The sequence below is a fragment of the Mirounga leonina genome, unplaced genomic scaffold (assembly GCF_011800145.1).
Source record: "Mirounga leonina isolate KUSES-001 unplaced genomic scaffold, KU_Mleo_1.0 Mir_114, whole genome shotgun sequence".
Lineage (NCBI taxonomy): Eukaryota > Metazoa > Chordata > Mammalia > Carnivora > Phocidae > Mirounga > Mirounga leonina.
In genome coordinates this window covers 19,817,234-19,833,537 of record NW_023270265.1, presented here as the reverse complement: position 1 = coordinate 19,833,537, position 16,304 = coordinate 19,817,234, and the positions used below count along the sequence as shown (strand labels likewise).

Below are 16,304 nucleotides of genomic sequence, written 5' to 3'. Positions count from 1 at the left end.
TTGTAATGCCGGATGGCATTATTGTGTTACGTTTATGAACAGACTCGAACTGCTGGCATCTTTCCTACGGTCACGTGGAATGGGTAGATGCCTTTGCTGTATAAACTCTATTTGGCTATAGAGTTAACAATGAACATAATTTTTTGAGTGATATAAAATACTGCCTAGATTAGTAGGGTAAAAATGTCATAACCACATCTACATCTGTACTCCCACATCTTAATTTATGTATTCTCATTTATTCGTTCCACCGGTTATTACTCCAAATGTTTATTCCCAAATTGGATTACTTTGGTGTGGCAGGGAAAACTTGATCATCTTTAGTCCTGCTGTCAGAGAGGTTATCAGCCTTTGTTATCAGTTTAATATTCCCTCTGCTGTCAAGGCCATCCAGCCTGAACCTTTGAGCAAATAAAAATCTGTGACTAAAGATTACTTTTCCATTTATTTTAAGAAATGTCTGCGGACAGGAAAAATAGCTGCTGAATACCCTTAGTAGCAGTGATAGGGACTCTATGAGTAAAAGGTGGTGATTTTTAGCAGCGAAAACAGCTGTAATTTTTGATGCTTCCTCCTGAGTATCAATCCAGTTATTTCTGTGCTATGTATACCTTTACACAAAAATGATGGTATTGTCTAGGCTCTGAAATCTGCAGTCGCTTATCCTATTGTAAAAATCACAGTTCAGGATACGTTTGTTTTTTTTTTTTTTTTGTATGATTCACTCTACACTTTGGCTCCTAATAAAGCATTTGTTGTCCAAGAAAATAATTTTAACTGTAGAAACTTCCACATTTGTTTCAGGTCGGTCTTCTCTCTTTCCCTTTGAAGATGCCTTCCTGGACGACAGTCACGGCGATCAATCCTTGTCATCTGGCTTAAGTTCTCCCACTCGTTGTCAAAATGGAGAACGAGTAGAACGTTACTCTAGAAAGGTGTTTGTTGGAGGCCTTCCTCCTGATATTGATGAAGGTACGATGCATTCATTAATGACTTTATAAAAGCCAGGTTTGTTCTTTGTGTGATTTGACCCTGCCTCTCCTCTCCAAGAAGCTTTGGAACATTCCTATTTTAGTGTTTGGAGGATGAAAATATTTGATAGATGGGGAAGTAATAGATGGTGCATTTCAAGTCAGCTCTTCAAATGTGTTCATACAGGGCAGTCTCCCAGCAGCTTCGTGTTTCCTAGTCATTAATTTGGGGACAAGCTGTAAAATAATAATGAAAGTTAATATTTATGAAATTCTTTATAAGCCCATAATTGTGCTAAGCGCTTCACATTACATTATCTCTTTTAATCCTTATAGCTATCCTTTAAGGCATATCCTACCAACTCCATTCTATAGATAAGGAAACTGAGGATCAGAGGGAGACAGTTCGTCCAAGGTTATATAGCTAATGGTGCAGCTGGCATTCAAAATTAGTCTGATTCCAGAGCTTTTGCTCATGTTCATCACACTATCCCATCTCATATTTTAATATAGGTCTCTATTAATGAAAAGCCCCTTGCCTTAAAAAGAATAAAGACTAATTAGAATTTTTCTTAATAATGTTCTTGAGGTACTGTCGGTCCAAAAGCAAGTTTTCAATAATGCCCAAAGCCAATCAGCACATAGTAGGTTGTCAATATTTGTTGAACAGATGAATGAAATAAAATTGTGACAGTTACCTTAAGGGAAGAAACAACAACTCTAGTTCTAGTAGGCTTTGGATCTGCTATAAAAATGTTATTAAAACAATTGTTTTGTCAACATTGTTCTAGTTGTGACATTTCTCTAGTTTATCATGATTTTCTTTTTTCATGATGAAAAAGGAATAGTCTAAAAATAGTTTTATTTAAGGGCGCCTGGGTGGCTCAGTTGGTTAAGCGACTGCCTTCAGCTCAGGTCATGATCCTGGAGTCCCAGGATCGAGTCCTGCATCGGGCTCCCTGCTCGGCGGGGAGTCTGCTTCTCCCTCTCCCACTCCCTGTTTGTGTTCCCTCTCTCGCTGTGTCTTTCTCTGTCAAATAAATAAAATCTTAAAAAAAAAAAAAGTTTTATTTAAGACTTATTGCTTTAAAGTTGTACAGAGCTGGAGACTCATTTTCTTCCAAACTGCTCTCATATTAGTGTTAATCTCATCTATCAATTGGATTTTTTTTTAAGACAAAGTTTAGGTCATGGCTGAGAGAGTAGCAACTTAAATCTGAGTGGGAGCTAAATTATAACCTGCTTTGAGTCAGGAGTCAGAAGGAAAAGGTAAATTTATTGAGCTATAACTTTGGGAACATTTTCTTTATAGGATATGTAGTAGGGGCACCTAGGTGGCTCAGTCGGTTGAGCCTCTGCCTTTGGCTTGGGTCGTGGTCCCAGGGTCCTCAGATCGAGCCCCATGTCGGGCACCCTGTTCAGTGGGGAGTCTGCTTCTCCCTTTCCTTCTTACTGCCCCTCCCCCCGCTTGTGCACACTCTCTCTTTCTCTCTCAAATAAATAAAATCTTTTTTAAAAAAAAGAATAACCAAATGTGCCCCGCAAACAATTGTATTTCACTTAGTAGGTTTGGCTTCTGTAAAAATGCTTTAGAAATAGTTCTCAAAATATTTTTTAAATAAAAAGACATGCTTTATGCTATTCTGTTTGCAATATTTTTTTTTCTCTTGCTAAGATTGCTTCTTTATTTTGTAGATGAGATCACTGCCAGCTTTCGCAGGTTTGGACCTCTCGTTGTAGACTGGCCTCACAAAGCTGAAAGCAAGTCGTATTTTCCTCCTAAAGGTAATGCACTTAAAATGTCTCCACTGCCTGCCTGTTGGAGAGCTGGCATGACATTCAATAAAAGACAGCCTTTTACTTCTTGAAATAGCAGTTGGCTTTTTTTCCCTAATTAAGAAAATATTTTAATGTTGATCATCTTTTTGTGTCTTACTGTTTTCATTTGGAAACTATTCCCCCAGGAGCACACTGATTATTTCAGGGCATCTCTTGTACTGACAGTGAGATCCTGTGCATCCGTTGTGAATGAGCCTTGTGCTAAATTTTCATTATTTGAGAGAAAAAAATCTAGGGGTTTGAAGAATGTCAGTGATGGGAGAGGAAAAGATTATTTAGAGTCAAATTTTATTTGTATCCCATAGTCCTGTAGTTTTATAGATCTTATAAACCCCAAACTTGGAAAACCTAGTGGCTGAAAAGTGACATTGTATGAAATTACCTTTATTCATGTCTGTATTTTAAGTGACTTTGCTTGTTGAGGGGTGGTGGGCAAACTAGCAAAGAACTCTTCACGTGAACTCATCCCTTATGTTTGGTAGGCTTTTTTTGATAATTTACGAAGACATGAAAATATATTACTTTGTTCATAGTTTGTCATTTCTGCAGAATTCAGGGAACTTTTCTAGTTATGTTAACTCTGGGTAAGTTCCTAGAATCATATAGAAGAGTGTTTTGGGTTAAAAAGGAAGTTTTCTTCATGTGTTATATTCTGTAGCTATGTTTCAAGGGTGTCTTTTATCTCTAAAGAATTGGGTTTTTTTGATATACATTATTATGTAACATTAGTCACCACAAGAAGATGGAGTCAAAATACCCTTCCTGTGCTTCGTACAGGAATGAAATTATAGCTTAACTTGGGAAAGGCAGGTGGCTTCGTCTTATGTCTGGTTTCTTTGCCACCTATATTTCTCCCCACTCTCTCTATAACCTATGAAAAGCAGTTACTCACTTAAATAGAGGCTGTTTGTTTACTTTTAACATTTCCTTTTTCATTTTCTCCAAGAATTTTTAAAGTTAAGTAAGTTTTGGGGCACCTGAGTGGCTCAGTTGTTAAGCGTCTGCCTTCGGCTCGGGTCATGATCCCAGGGTCCTGGGATCGAGCCCCATATCAGGCTCCCTGCTGCGCGGGAAGCCTGCTTCTCCTTCTCCCACTCCCCCTGCTTGTGTTCCCTCTCTCGCTGTGTCTCTTTCTATCAAATAAATAAAAAATCTTTAAAAAAATCATTTTTATAAAAAAAAGTAAGTTTTATATTAATCAGAAAAGATAAAAATCACCATGTTGATTATTCCACTGAAGGAATGTGTTCACTACTTTGTAGTACATGTGGACACTATGTAAAGACACATGTTTAAAACGTGTTTCTAAGAGTGCTAATAATTCCTTGAATCGGAGTAGTGTTATTTCAGTGAGCCAAGTGAGTTCACCACGCTGTGCTGTAGGTTGTATGCTCTGTAAGGTCACATGTATAAAAAGTACAAGTTGCACATGAGCATCAAGACATGTTATCTCAGTGAAAGAATGTGTTCACCACACTGTGGTGCATGTAACACACTCTGTAAAATTACATGGATAAGAGATATTTCTAAGAGTGCTAGTGAAAAAAGTAAACATCATGCTGAGAAGGTTATAGAAACAACTCTGGGATAAAAGGTGTCAGGTGGGGCGCCTGGGTGGCTCAGTCGTTAAGCATCTGCCTTCAGCTCAGGTCATGATCCCAGGGTCCTGAGATCGAGTCCCACATCGGGCTCCCTGCTCTGCGGGAAGCCTGCTTCTCCCTCTCCCACTCCCACTGCTTGTGTTCCTGCTCTTGCTATGTCTCTCTCTGTCAAAAAAATAAATAAAATCTTTAAAAAAAAAAAAAAGGTGTCAGGTGATCATCATTAAAAAAATGAAGATACACATATATAGTTGTGTCCGAGAAAATTATCGCAAACCTACCTCTATGAGACATAATCACTGTATACATTTTATTAAATTTCCTTCTAATGTTCTCTTTATGAATATGAACATTTATATGAAAATTTGCATTTTACATAAATGGGATCACACTGTACCTGCTGCTCAATAACCTGCATTTCCCCCTCTTATATCTTTGTGTAAGAGACCTACATAATTTTAATGACCTTATTTTATTTTATCTGTCCTATTGATGGACACTTAAGTTGCTTCTAGCTGTTCCTTCTCATGGATCATGCTTCAGTGAATACCCTGTGCCTTCATCTTTTTGCCCTTTATCATTGCCTCTTAGGGTGAATTTCCAGAAGTGAGGTACATATTTATACAGATTGCAAAGCTGCCCTTAAGAAAGGTCATATACGTTTATATTCCCACCAATAGTATCTGATTTGTAAACCAGAGTTATTGAGTCTGAGGAAATGACTCTCTTTCGATCTTTGCCAATCTGATGGTTAAAATAACATCCCCTTCCCCTTTTTTTGACATTCGTTTCTCTTTACTGGCCTTTGAATGTATTTTACTTTTTTAGATTGACTTCTCATTTCTGTCTGGACTTCATATTGGAGTAAGGCACAAGAAGAGATCCAGTTTTCTTTTTCCTAGTAGCATGCCAGTCTTCTCAATAGTCATTTATTGACTAATACATTTTTTTCCTCATCAATTTGAGTAAATAAGTGTAAGAAAAAAAAGAAAGAAGTGTTGATTGGAAGGTTATCTCTTCTGTTTCTCAGTGGAGTGCACAAGTTTCTCTGGAACCGCTCTGTCCAGAATGATAGCTACTAGCCACGTGTAGCTAATGAGCGCTTGAAACGTGACTGATTTGAATTGAGATATGCTATAAGTGTTAAATATACACTGGATTTCAAAGACTTAGTTTTAGAAAAAGGTAAAATATCTCACTAGTAATTTTGTTTTCATGTTAGAATGATAATTTTTTGATGTATTGCATTAAATAAAATATATTAAAATGAACTTCATCTGTTTCTTTTTACCTTTAAAATGTAAATATTAGAAAATTTGTGTGTGGTTTTTTTGGTGTTTTTTGGTTTTGTTTTGTTTTGTTTTGAAAATTTTAAGTTACATATGTGACTCATCTTTCTATTGGAAAGCACTTTTCTAGAACAGGAATCCGCAAACTACCTGTTTTTATATGGCCTGTAAGCTAAGGATGGTTTTTATATTTTTAAAAGTTGTAAAAATACACATGCAAGAAGAATGTGTAACAGAGACTATATGTGACCCTCAAACACCTTTGCAGAAAGTTTGTTGCCTCCTGCTTTAAAACAGTCTTTGGAGCTACTCATGTAGCTTTCGAAACATCCAGTGACAAAGGAGGCAGTTTCTTTTAGAGGAAGTCTATATATTTGCTAGACCTAGCTAATTCTTAAGTTTCAACTGAGTCAAGTGCTTCCCTGCAATCTTTACCTTTCTGATCAATTGTGTCCTATAAAGTAAAGTAGAATAAATTATCATTGTGACCTCTATCTCTTGGTACTTAAAAGACTATTAGTTTCTCTTTAAGTCTTCTCTTTTCAAAGATAAACATTTTCACTTCTCTCAGTCATACCTTATGTCTAATGGTTTCTGTATCACCCAATTTGTCTGCCTTTTCTGTATATGTCATATTTACAATATCCTACTTAAATTCGTTACTAAGAATTGAAGAGAAAACATTTGGGTTGGTATGAGCAGTACAAATTTTAGTAATTCTGTTAACTCCATGGTTTTTGGTGCCATTCCTGTATAATAGCATAATAATATAGAACTGTTGAACATTATATCTGGTGCCTTTATTTTACAACTGAGGTTAAGTGTTGAGATGGGCCATTGACAGCAAGGCCAAGAGGAAAATCTAGATATCCCAATTCTGGTCCACAGGCTTGCATCCTTGCAGAGCAGATTGCCTTCCCTGTGATTAGGGGTTAGGAAGAGAAATAATTATTATACTGCTGGCTCCTTTTGTGTTTTGTCTTTCAGCTAAAGTCTGAAGGTTGACCTGTTTTGGGAGGACCTAAAGAGATTTGGTGTCATTTCAAGATTGAAGTAACTTTGAGAATCCATGCCCATTGCTTTGAATGTTGGGAACATCTAAGGAGTTCATCCCATCTGTTCTGTGCCTTCTTAATAATGCCCCCTTGCTATTTCTACTTTTCCTGAAGTTCCTTAAGTTTTAATTCAGGTCCATGCCTTCTTGGAAATGCCCTTCATGCTGAGTGTACTTTTCTTTAGGTTACCTTAAGTTGGCTGTTAGGTACAGTTTGTTTGGCTGTCCATTTTGGTTTATGTGTAAGTAGAAAGGAACCATCCACTATTGAGCCCTTTCGCCTTTTCTCAGAAAGAATATGCCTAATGAAATACACATTCATTCATCTGGCAGGTTTACCTGTACAGATACAGGGTAGGGTTTGTAAAACCATGGCCATTTCAATGGACTGTGGAGAGTTTAAAATCCATGTAGAGAAACAGTGACCAGGCACATCAGTTGTCCCTTTAAGTGTTGTTGGGCCAACACAGTGGGAGGTAATGGAGTCTGGGGCTCTCTCCAGCACAAAGACCACTGAGGTATTTGATCAGCCATTTGAGGATATGCAAAGTCCTGTGGATCAGTTTGTCTGTAGGCCACAAGCAGGTAGTTGCTTGTTGTTCTCCAGAGCAATAATGAGAGCATGAAAGGTGGAGGAAGGCATGGAAGTTCAGAATGTGTGTTTTCATAATTTGGTCTCAGACCTCATAAATTATAGTCCTGTGGGGAAAATAAGAAATTAGTCAACTAGTCAAAAAATAAACACAATTACAAATTGTGATAGTTCTGTAAAGGATAAGTAGAGAGTGCAGTGACTTTAAAAAGGGGGCACCAATTTAGAGTGTGGATATGGAGAAAGCTTCTCTGAGAAGATGACAGTTAAGCAGACCTGAAAATTGAGGAGTTAGCTAGAAAGTTAGGGAAGCAAGTTCCAAGTGGAGGAGTACCATATGGGAACGACTGAGTACGAAAGGGCGTTAGTACCTTTGAATAAATGAAGTGTGGTTGGAATGTTAGGAGAAAATGATGCAAAAGAATGAGCCTTGAAACAGTAGGATTTATTTTTCTTCCCTAAATTGATTTCATCCCCCAGAGAGAGTGGACATGAAGGCATTTGTGTGGTGTTTGTCTTTGGGGTGAAGGAAGAATGGAGTTGGGTCAAATAGAAATATCAGTTTAAAATACTTTCAAATAGCTATTGATAAAATTGAAGCAAAGTCTTGCTTTGTGTTTCCTGCATTTAGTTCTTGATGATGAGAAGAAATCCAACTCTAGCCGAACTATTGAGGAAGAGTTTTCCAAGATTGTCTTTGCATACTTTTTAGCTCTGGAATAGCAGAGTTGAAATTGTGAGGTCTGGAAAGAGAGGTTCTTCCAAGTCTTAGGGCAGGAACCCAATCCCACATTCGTACAGAATGGTAATCAGTGTCACTTATGTTTATAATAGCTTGGGTGCAGGTAATTTAAAGATAGTTATTGAAAAGGGATGGTAAGAGAACAGAATAAATGCAAACAGAGGGCTTAGGTCCTGATGCAAGTGATTATGCAGCTTTGGGAATATCAATCCATCAAATATTTGTTGCTTGTCAGTCTGTGGAAGAGTCCATATTTGGCCTTATGGGGGATGTAGAGAAGATAACCATTCTTGTTTTTGAGAAGGTTGCAGTTTCCTAAAGGAGACATGGAAACAACAGGTGTGAAATACTAAGTAATTGTAAAGAGCCGTAGTTTCTGGAACTAGACTTGCTGGGCTCCTCCGCCTATTTATGACCTTAATCTTGCTGTTTAACCTTTCTGTGCCTTAGTTTCATCACCTGCAAAAGAGGGGTCATGATAGCACCTACTTCAGAAGGTCATGATGAGGATTAAAATGAGTTCGTAAATTTGTGTGGGGTAATGAAAGCAGTCCCTGCATGCAGTAGATATTATGAATAATATTGTTATTTTTATTAAAATACATATCAACTTATGCTTAATGACAAGTGAGCAAAAAATATTCTATGCAGACAGAAGAGGAACAGATTGCTGCCGGCTGTGCAAAACCTTCATCTTCAAAGCTAGGCAGGAAAAGAATAGGCAGAAATTGCAGGGAGCTGGAATTATGATAATTAGGATTCCTAACCTTTACTGAGGGCTTGCCATCAGCCAGGCATTGGGTTACTATTTTCTAAATCATGTTTAATCTTCCCAACTGCACAAGGTAGGCACCCTTAGCATTCCCGTTTTATATAGAAGAAGAAACAGATTTAAAAGAGGGCAGTTTGTCCATGGTCATGTGTTAATTGGTAGAGCTGGGATTTGAGCCTAAGTAGGCTGGCCTCAGAGCCCAAGGCTCTTAAGTATTGCCCTCTACTATTCTCATTTGGGAATAAGAATGGCCCAGAGGTAGGCAGCAGGCTTAATTAAGGCAGGATTATGTGGTAGCCTGACTGCCAAGCCTAGGACTTAAGCCGAGTAACCAGTTATCAAGAATAAAGGCTCTGGAGTAAGCTGTCTGGGTTGGATTCCTGTTCCACTACTTGCCATATCTATGTCCCTGGGCTGGTTATTTTCCTAAATCTCTATTTTTTTAATCTACAAAATGGAAATAATAGTGTCTGATTCTAGTTTGTTATGAGGATTAAATAAGAAAATGTATATAGAGTACTTTCATAGTACCTAGATATCATTGAAACCTTTATTTTTTTTTTTAAGCAAGGGAGAGGTGGTTGAGTTTATTTGATTTTGGTGTTTTAGCCAGGGTCAGAAAAACTATTCAGGAATTTTCTTTAATCCAGCTTATAAGCAGTAATAAGGACTGCAAAGACCTAAGATATTAGCGTTGAGATGTTACTAGAACAGAGGCAGTAAGAGACCAGTGGTTCTGAATGAGAGTAGGTCATGATGGTGGTAGACTTTGATGGTAGGGTTGTGCTAAAATTACTTCTGCTTAATGGAAGAATCATGATACTGTTGAATGTAGGGGAGTCAATTGAGAGAAAACCAGTTTGATCATGTGACAGTTTGATTAAAGACATGTAGAGTTTGGTGTGTTCTCACATCTGATCTGAGAGGAAATTACTAATAGGCAATGAGATTGTGATCAGGTAGTTTGGGAAAGGAGACTGGGGCTGGAGACACACATCTCTTGAGAGTCATCTTTATAGAGAACAGGGAAAAGAAAATGATAAACAAATAATAAGTAAATGTTGTTAGGAACTAAAAGGAAAAAGAGAACATGTCAGTAGAAATGTGGGTGAGTGAAGGACTGGGAGTGTATTTGTGGCCTTGTAGGCTAAGGAAAGAAACTTCAAGAAAGTATATCAGCACCATCAGATATTATAGCGTTCCCCTGAGAAGATCTCCATGGAGGGGCATCTGGCAGGCTCAGCCAGTAGAATGTGTGATTCTTCATCTCAGGGTTGTGAGTTCAAGCCCCACGCTGGGTGTGGAGATTATGTAAGAAAAAAATTTTTAATTAAAAAGTAAATAAAATGTTAAAAAAAAAAAAAGACCATCATGGAATAGAAATGAGTGTGGCCCTCTTGTCAACTATATGATCATAGGAATTTCTATTGTTATCGTAATTCTAGGTGTTAGTATTGTAATGAATTAGGAAAACCAGAACAAAGAAATCTACTTTGCACTGAACGAGTGTTATTTTATAAATAAGAATAATCCTGCCTCCCCAGCAGAACCAACCATCATTTTTTGTTTCCTTCCAGTCTCTATTCATATATATCCTTTTTTGTGGGGCGTGTAATTATAGCAGAAATACAGTTTTCTGGGCCCCTGGGTGGCTCAGTTGGTTAAGCGACTGCCTTCGGCTCAGGTCACAATCCTGGAGTCCCAGGATTGAGTCCCGCATCAGGCTCCCTGCTCAGTGGGGAGTCTGCTTCTCCCTCTGACCCTCCGCCCTCTCATGTGCTCTCTCTCTCAAATAAATAAATAAATCCTTAAAAAAAAAAAAAAGAAAGAAATACAGTTTTATATCTTCCTTCTTCCCTGCCATGTTACTACATAATTTTTATATTTTTCAAGATTCTGCCTAGCCTATTGTTACACCTTAATTTTCTTGCTTGTTGGTTATTTAGGCTATTATAAATAATGTTCCCTCCTGTTAATATGTCCTTGTATGTGGTTTTTTCTTGCATAGGATTCTCTTTAGGATAAATTGGCAGAACCTTAACTAGAGTTAAAAGAAACAAAAACCTTAATAACTCCAGATTTGATATCACATGGCTTCCCAAACCAATTTTCCTTATGAAGTTTATGCTAATTTGGATATCTGCAGCACCATTTTTGCTTAGTTCCAAGTTAGGTAGATGGTACATTGCAGTGTGAACTTAACTTTTGCCTGTGGATTGGAATGTAATGGACCCCGGCAGAAGCCAGAAATCACATTGGTATGAATCTTCTACTTGAAGCATTTAAACCTTTCCTCTCGGATCACATCTGTTGAATCTTTGGTATTCTTTGACATCATCTCCTATCATTCCTATCTCCCTTACCACTCTGGCCACACTGACTTCTTTGCTATTCCTTGAGGTCTACTCAGGGCCTTAGTACTTCCTTTTGTCTGAAACCATCTTTTCCCAGATTTCTGAATGGACTGCTCATCTCTTTCCTTAGACAGACCTCTACTCAAATGTCACCTTAACAGAGGGATCGTTCCTGATCTCCTTATCTAAAATAGCAGTCCCTCTATCCTCTTGCTCTTTGTCCCTCTTGCCCTCATTTTATTTCTTTTTTACTCTCATTTTATTTTTCTTCAAAGTGCTTATCATGACTTGAAAAACTGACGTGTTTCTCTGTTTTCTAGATCGGGATGTAAGTTTTACGAGAATAGGGTGTTTTTATGTTTTGTTCACTGCTCTGTGCCCAGTACCTTGCATACCTGCCTCAGTGGCTGGCCCTCAGATATTTGTTAAATGAATGAATTTTATCTTTGCAAATGATGAACTACTTGCTCAGAGAGTAGAAGTCTATCACATTTTGAAGCTGGAAAGTTCCTTAAAGATCATCTCATTTAAATATAATCTTTATTTTAAACTGAGATTCGAAGAGATGAAGTGTCTTTTCCTAAGAGCGCATGGCTTTTATCAGACAGACTTGGACCTGGGTGATTAGGAGTTTATGCTATTTTATCTGATGAATTATAAAGGAAGTCATTTTTATTTGTTTGACTAGTGTGTATCATTTGTGGGAAAGGAATATTGGTTTAAACTATAAAATCTGATAAATTATGCTGTTATTTATAAGACTGGATTTTATATAAAAATTAGCAACTCAAGTTGTGTGACCCGTGGGACACTTTCACAGCTCTTTAAAAATGAAAGTGGTCCTTGGCTTTTTCCTGAATTCTTCTGTTCTGTTGGTCATGCTCACATAACGGGGGTATTTCCAAGAGCTGGTTTAAGATGAGGTTGTGGGTCTGAGCTGCCCTTTAGCTGTAACTGTGAGCATGGGGTTACATCCCATATAGCGTAACCATGGGAGTCTGCCTCTTGGGTGATGCCACACCATTTCTGGACGTGAGTACACTGCTTTGTAATTGAGTTCTTTGACTACAAGGATCAGAGGTTCTCTTGTACTACCTCAAGTTGGGGATGTGGTTATAAGTAACAAGGAGAGCCCCAAAGTAGGAGCTGTGGTAGAACCAGATATCATGGAGGTGTCATGCTAGGGGGTGGCAGGCTGCAGGGATTCAAACAGTGGGAGCTCTGAATTCTTCATTGTAATATCCCACCATTATCGTGACTCAACTCTTCTTTGCATGTGTGCTCGTCTCTGACTGTGCTTCCAGTGGGGAAAATTGTTTTCATATTTCTACTTGAATTCCAGAAAGGGGAATCTGATTGGTCCAGTTCATTTTTTAATACCTAGCTGTGACATAGGCCATCCTAAAGACAGTGGCCACAGAACCCTTGACTGCTTAGTAAAGAAACAGCTTAGTTCTGCTTCCTTGAACTTGGGGCTGTGAATGTGACTAGTAGGAGGATAAGGTGGGCCTGACAAGCTTTTATGATGATAGGTATGTTTATCATAACCTCCTTCCTGGGAGAGGAGTCTGTGTCCAAAGTTGCTATCACTAGAGCTACAAAAGAATCTCTGCCCACCCTGAGCCTTCTACCCCTCGTTCTGTACTAAGCAGCTGCTCTTGATACTGCCAGTAGTCTCACCTCTTGTGATGGGCCGGGGGCCAGGGACAAGAACTGGCATCTCTTGGGCAGTCACTACAGCTGCGCTACCATCGTTGGCAGAGGCTTCTGGGCAAAAGTACGGAGAGCAGCCAGCTGCAGATGTTGGACAGGAGATTGACCACGTGGCTCTGAAACCATGTTCAGAAGTTGGTGATGCTGGCAGCGGAGTGGAGGAAGCTGTCTCGGCCCACTTGGGCAGCCAGTTTCAGTTCTGACGGTCCAGGGGCACAGGATTCAGGTGCACAGCCGGCTGGACAGGAACAGTAGCAGTCATGCTGATTTATGCAGCAATAACTCATGCCTTTCGATCTGATGATTCCCACCCACCTTGAGTAAAGTGTGTGCTTCTGAGTGGCTGTTTGTTCTGGTGACCATGTATTTCTTCTGCGCTGGCTGGGCTGGCTTGACTGCTGGTCCTGCTGGGACCAAGGTCATGCAGTTGTGGAAGGGTATGGTATACAATACCAGCGTGGTTTGTGAACCTGGCACAAGCCAGGCCACATGAGTTTCAGATTAACTTTGAGGCAGCCAGCTACAGAGAGCCTGTGTGAAGAACAGGAAAGAAGACTCTGGTTTAAATGGACAAAAATAGGTCATTGTGAAGCTGCATAGGCTGCATTCATGGCATCTATTTCTTTTTCCTTTAGTTTATCTAACTCTGGCTTTGGAAAGGAAAGTTTTCACACTTCACATTTTTTCCCCTTGTAGTATAACTTGAATGGAAATAAGTCTGTTGTTTTAGGCCCAGATTCCAAGTTTTTCTACTTTTTGCATTCCATAAACTGATCCAAGTTGGGAAACTAAAGGGTTTTAGCCTGTACTTAACCTTTTGCAGTTTGTAAGATTTGAGTAATACTTTGCCTTTAAAAAAAAAAAAAAAAAAAGCAGGTCCTGGCTTACAATACTCATACCCTTTAGGTAATTCTGTATTTTAATTGATCTAAGTTTTCATTCTCAGGAAGGATTTTCTTATAAAAACATGGAAACTGTACTGCAGAGTAGCAGGAGTGGGCTTTTTGTTTTATTTTGTCCTTTTTTGACCTATTATTGCTTTTAAAAGCTTAGCACACACTCAGTTTAAACTGTTTTATTAAGCACCTATCTCTTCTGCCTTGTACTGAAGGTGAACTATAAGAGTGAGTCTTTGATTTCAGAGCATTTATAGTTTGAGGGACTCTATAGAAAGGAGTAGGCAGAGGAATATACAGGCGACAAGACAGAGCCTGAGCAGCCACATACATAACAGAGACACCCTGTACTCTGTCACAACAGTACCTGTTGTGCTATGTCCAGACAGAAATGCTAGGAACAGGGGAGATGCTTGTTCAGCACAGAGAAGTCAAAACCACCCCTGATGAGAATGTTCTTTGGAAGAGAGTAGCTCTCAGGAACTGAAATGGAAGGTGTAAATTTGACAGGCTGAGGCAGGGTGAATGTTTTCACAGAGGGTGTGGATTGGGACAGGACTTGCTGATAGGAATTGGATAAGCAAGTGAAACCAAGAGAGGATATGTCAGTTGAAAAGGTTTGGAATGGGGGGCGCCTGGGTGGCTCAGTTGGTTAAGCGACTGCCTTCGGCTCAGGTCATGATCTTGGAGTCCCGGGATCGAGTCCCGCATCGGGCTCCCTGCTCGGCGGGGAGTCTGCTTCTCCTTCTGACCCTCCCCCTTCTCATGCTCTCTCTCTATCTCATTCTCTCTCTCAAATAAATAAATAAATAAACAATCTTTAAAAAAAAAAAGAAAAGGTTTGGAATGGGAAACTGAGAGGATCTGGTGAACAATTTTGAAAGCTGAGAACAAAAACCTGGGTTGTCTTTCATAATAGAATGGATAGCTTTAGTCAAGGCTTTAGTCTTGTGAAGGAGAAATGGTGGCACAGGGAACACCTGTTGGCAACAGCATTAAGAACTCATCAGAGGAGTATAAAAGTGCAAGAAGAAAGAGAAATTAGAGTGTCAAAGTTCAAGCACTGTAAAAGCAGGCTTGGACCAAAGCTTCATCATAGGGAAGTGTCTATTAAGTTAAAAGTTGTCTGATGCTGAATGAGGGAGAATAACAAGCAGTGGGGGCAAGAGCTGGGTGTTTGTGGACTCAGGTGTGGGCAGCAGTTACTAACTATGTGACACTGAGCAAGTTATTTAATCTCTGACCCTCAGTTTACTCATCTGCGTTAATACTACTCATTGGGTTACTAAATGGATTATAGGAAATAAGGCACATTCATACCAACACAGTACTTAGGCTTAATAGGTGTTAAGTAGTATTAGTGTCCTCCCCCCTGATAAAAATGAAATGCTCAGTAAAAATAAAACTGCCCAACTAGTTTGACCAGTTTTCTCCCACACCCCCAGTCTGATCTCCGTTTTCATGGTCAGGTGCTTGTTAGAACTGACTGTGACTAGAACTGACAGACTGGCAGACTTCACAAGGACTTCTTTATGTAGGAAATGTGAGGTTACATAAACAGAGCAAGTTTTAAGCCCAAATGCCCCAGGTCACTGCCCTGGATTGCAGGACTTTACTAAGAACACAGGCAGTAGATTGCCAATTTTCAACTCTGAGGTGGTTCTACCCATCGGACTTGTTTTCTTGTCCATTCCTACCTTTCTCCGCCCCTGCCTGCCAAGCCAGAAGTCCACAAAGAAACAGTTACTAGTGCAATAAAAAACACAAAACAGTAGACCAAAATGTTTGAGCCTCAGCCCTAGGTAGTAAATATAGTCAAAGAAATATGTTTAGTTCTGAATCCACAGGAAACGTTCAGGAATCCATGGATTTGGGCAGTATCTGCAGAGCCATCTCTACATCTTATCTTAGGCTAATTCCTTCACTTGGAATGGCCTCCATTTTTTCACTATGTCATGCCATTAAGATCTGCTACCACCTACAGAAAGATTTCTCTGATTTCTCTATCCATGTCTTTTTTTTTCTTTTTAAGATTTTATTTATTTTTCAACAGAGAGAGACAGCAAGAGAGGGAACACAAGCAGGGGGAGTGGGAGAGGGAGAAGCAGGCTTCCTGCCAAGCAGGGAGCCTGATGTGGGACTCAATCCCAGGACCCTGGGATCATGACCTGAGCCAAAGGCAAACGCTTAACGACTGAGCCACCCAGGTGCCCCTCTATCCATGTCTTCTTCACTGAAAGATCTGTCTTCTTTCTATGAAGTCCAACTTTTACAAATACTTCAAAAAAATACTTCTTGGGATCCTTAATGTATTGTTCCTAGTTTATAATTCTCTATGTACTTATTCTTCTTGACTTTTTTGTACTAGCTTATAAATTCCTTAAGAACAAAGTCTTGCTTATGTTAGTATTCCTCTGCTGTGCCTAGAGCACGTAGTAAGTATTCAGTAAATTTTGGAAATAACATGTTTTCATCCCAGAG

The 16,304-nt window shown here is 39.2% G+C and overlaps 1 protein-coding gene across 4 annotated transcripts in view; it reads left to right on the top strand.

Moving 5' to 3' along the window:
• CPEB3 (cytoplasmic polyadenylation element binding protein 3) overlaps positions 1–16,304 on the top strand; it is a 188,748-nt gene that overhangs the window by 114,858 nt on the left and 57,586 nt on the right. For all 4 annotated transcript variants that reach the window (XM_035025066.1, XM_035025083.1, XM_035025076.1 and 1 more), the window contains 2 exons: positions 805–972; positions 2,667–2,756. In XM_035025066.1, coding sequence (XP_034880957.1) covers positions 805–972; positions 2,667–2,756 — 258 coding nt within the window. The remainder of the gene's footprint in view (positions 1–804; positions 973–2,666; positions 2,757–16,304) is intronic.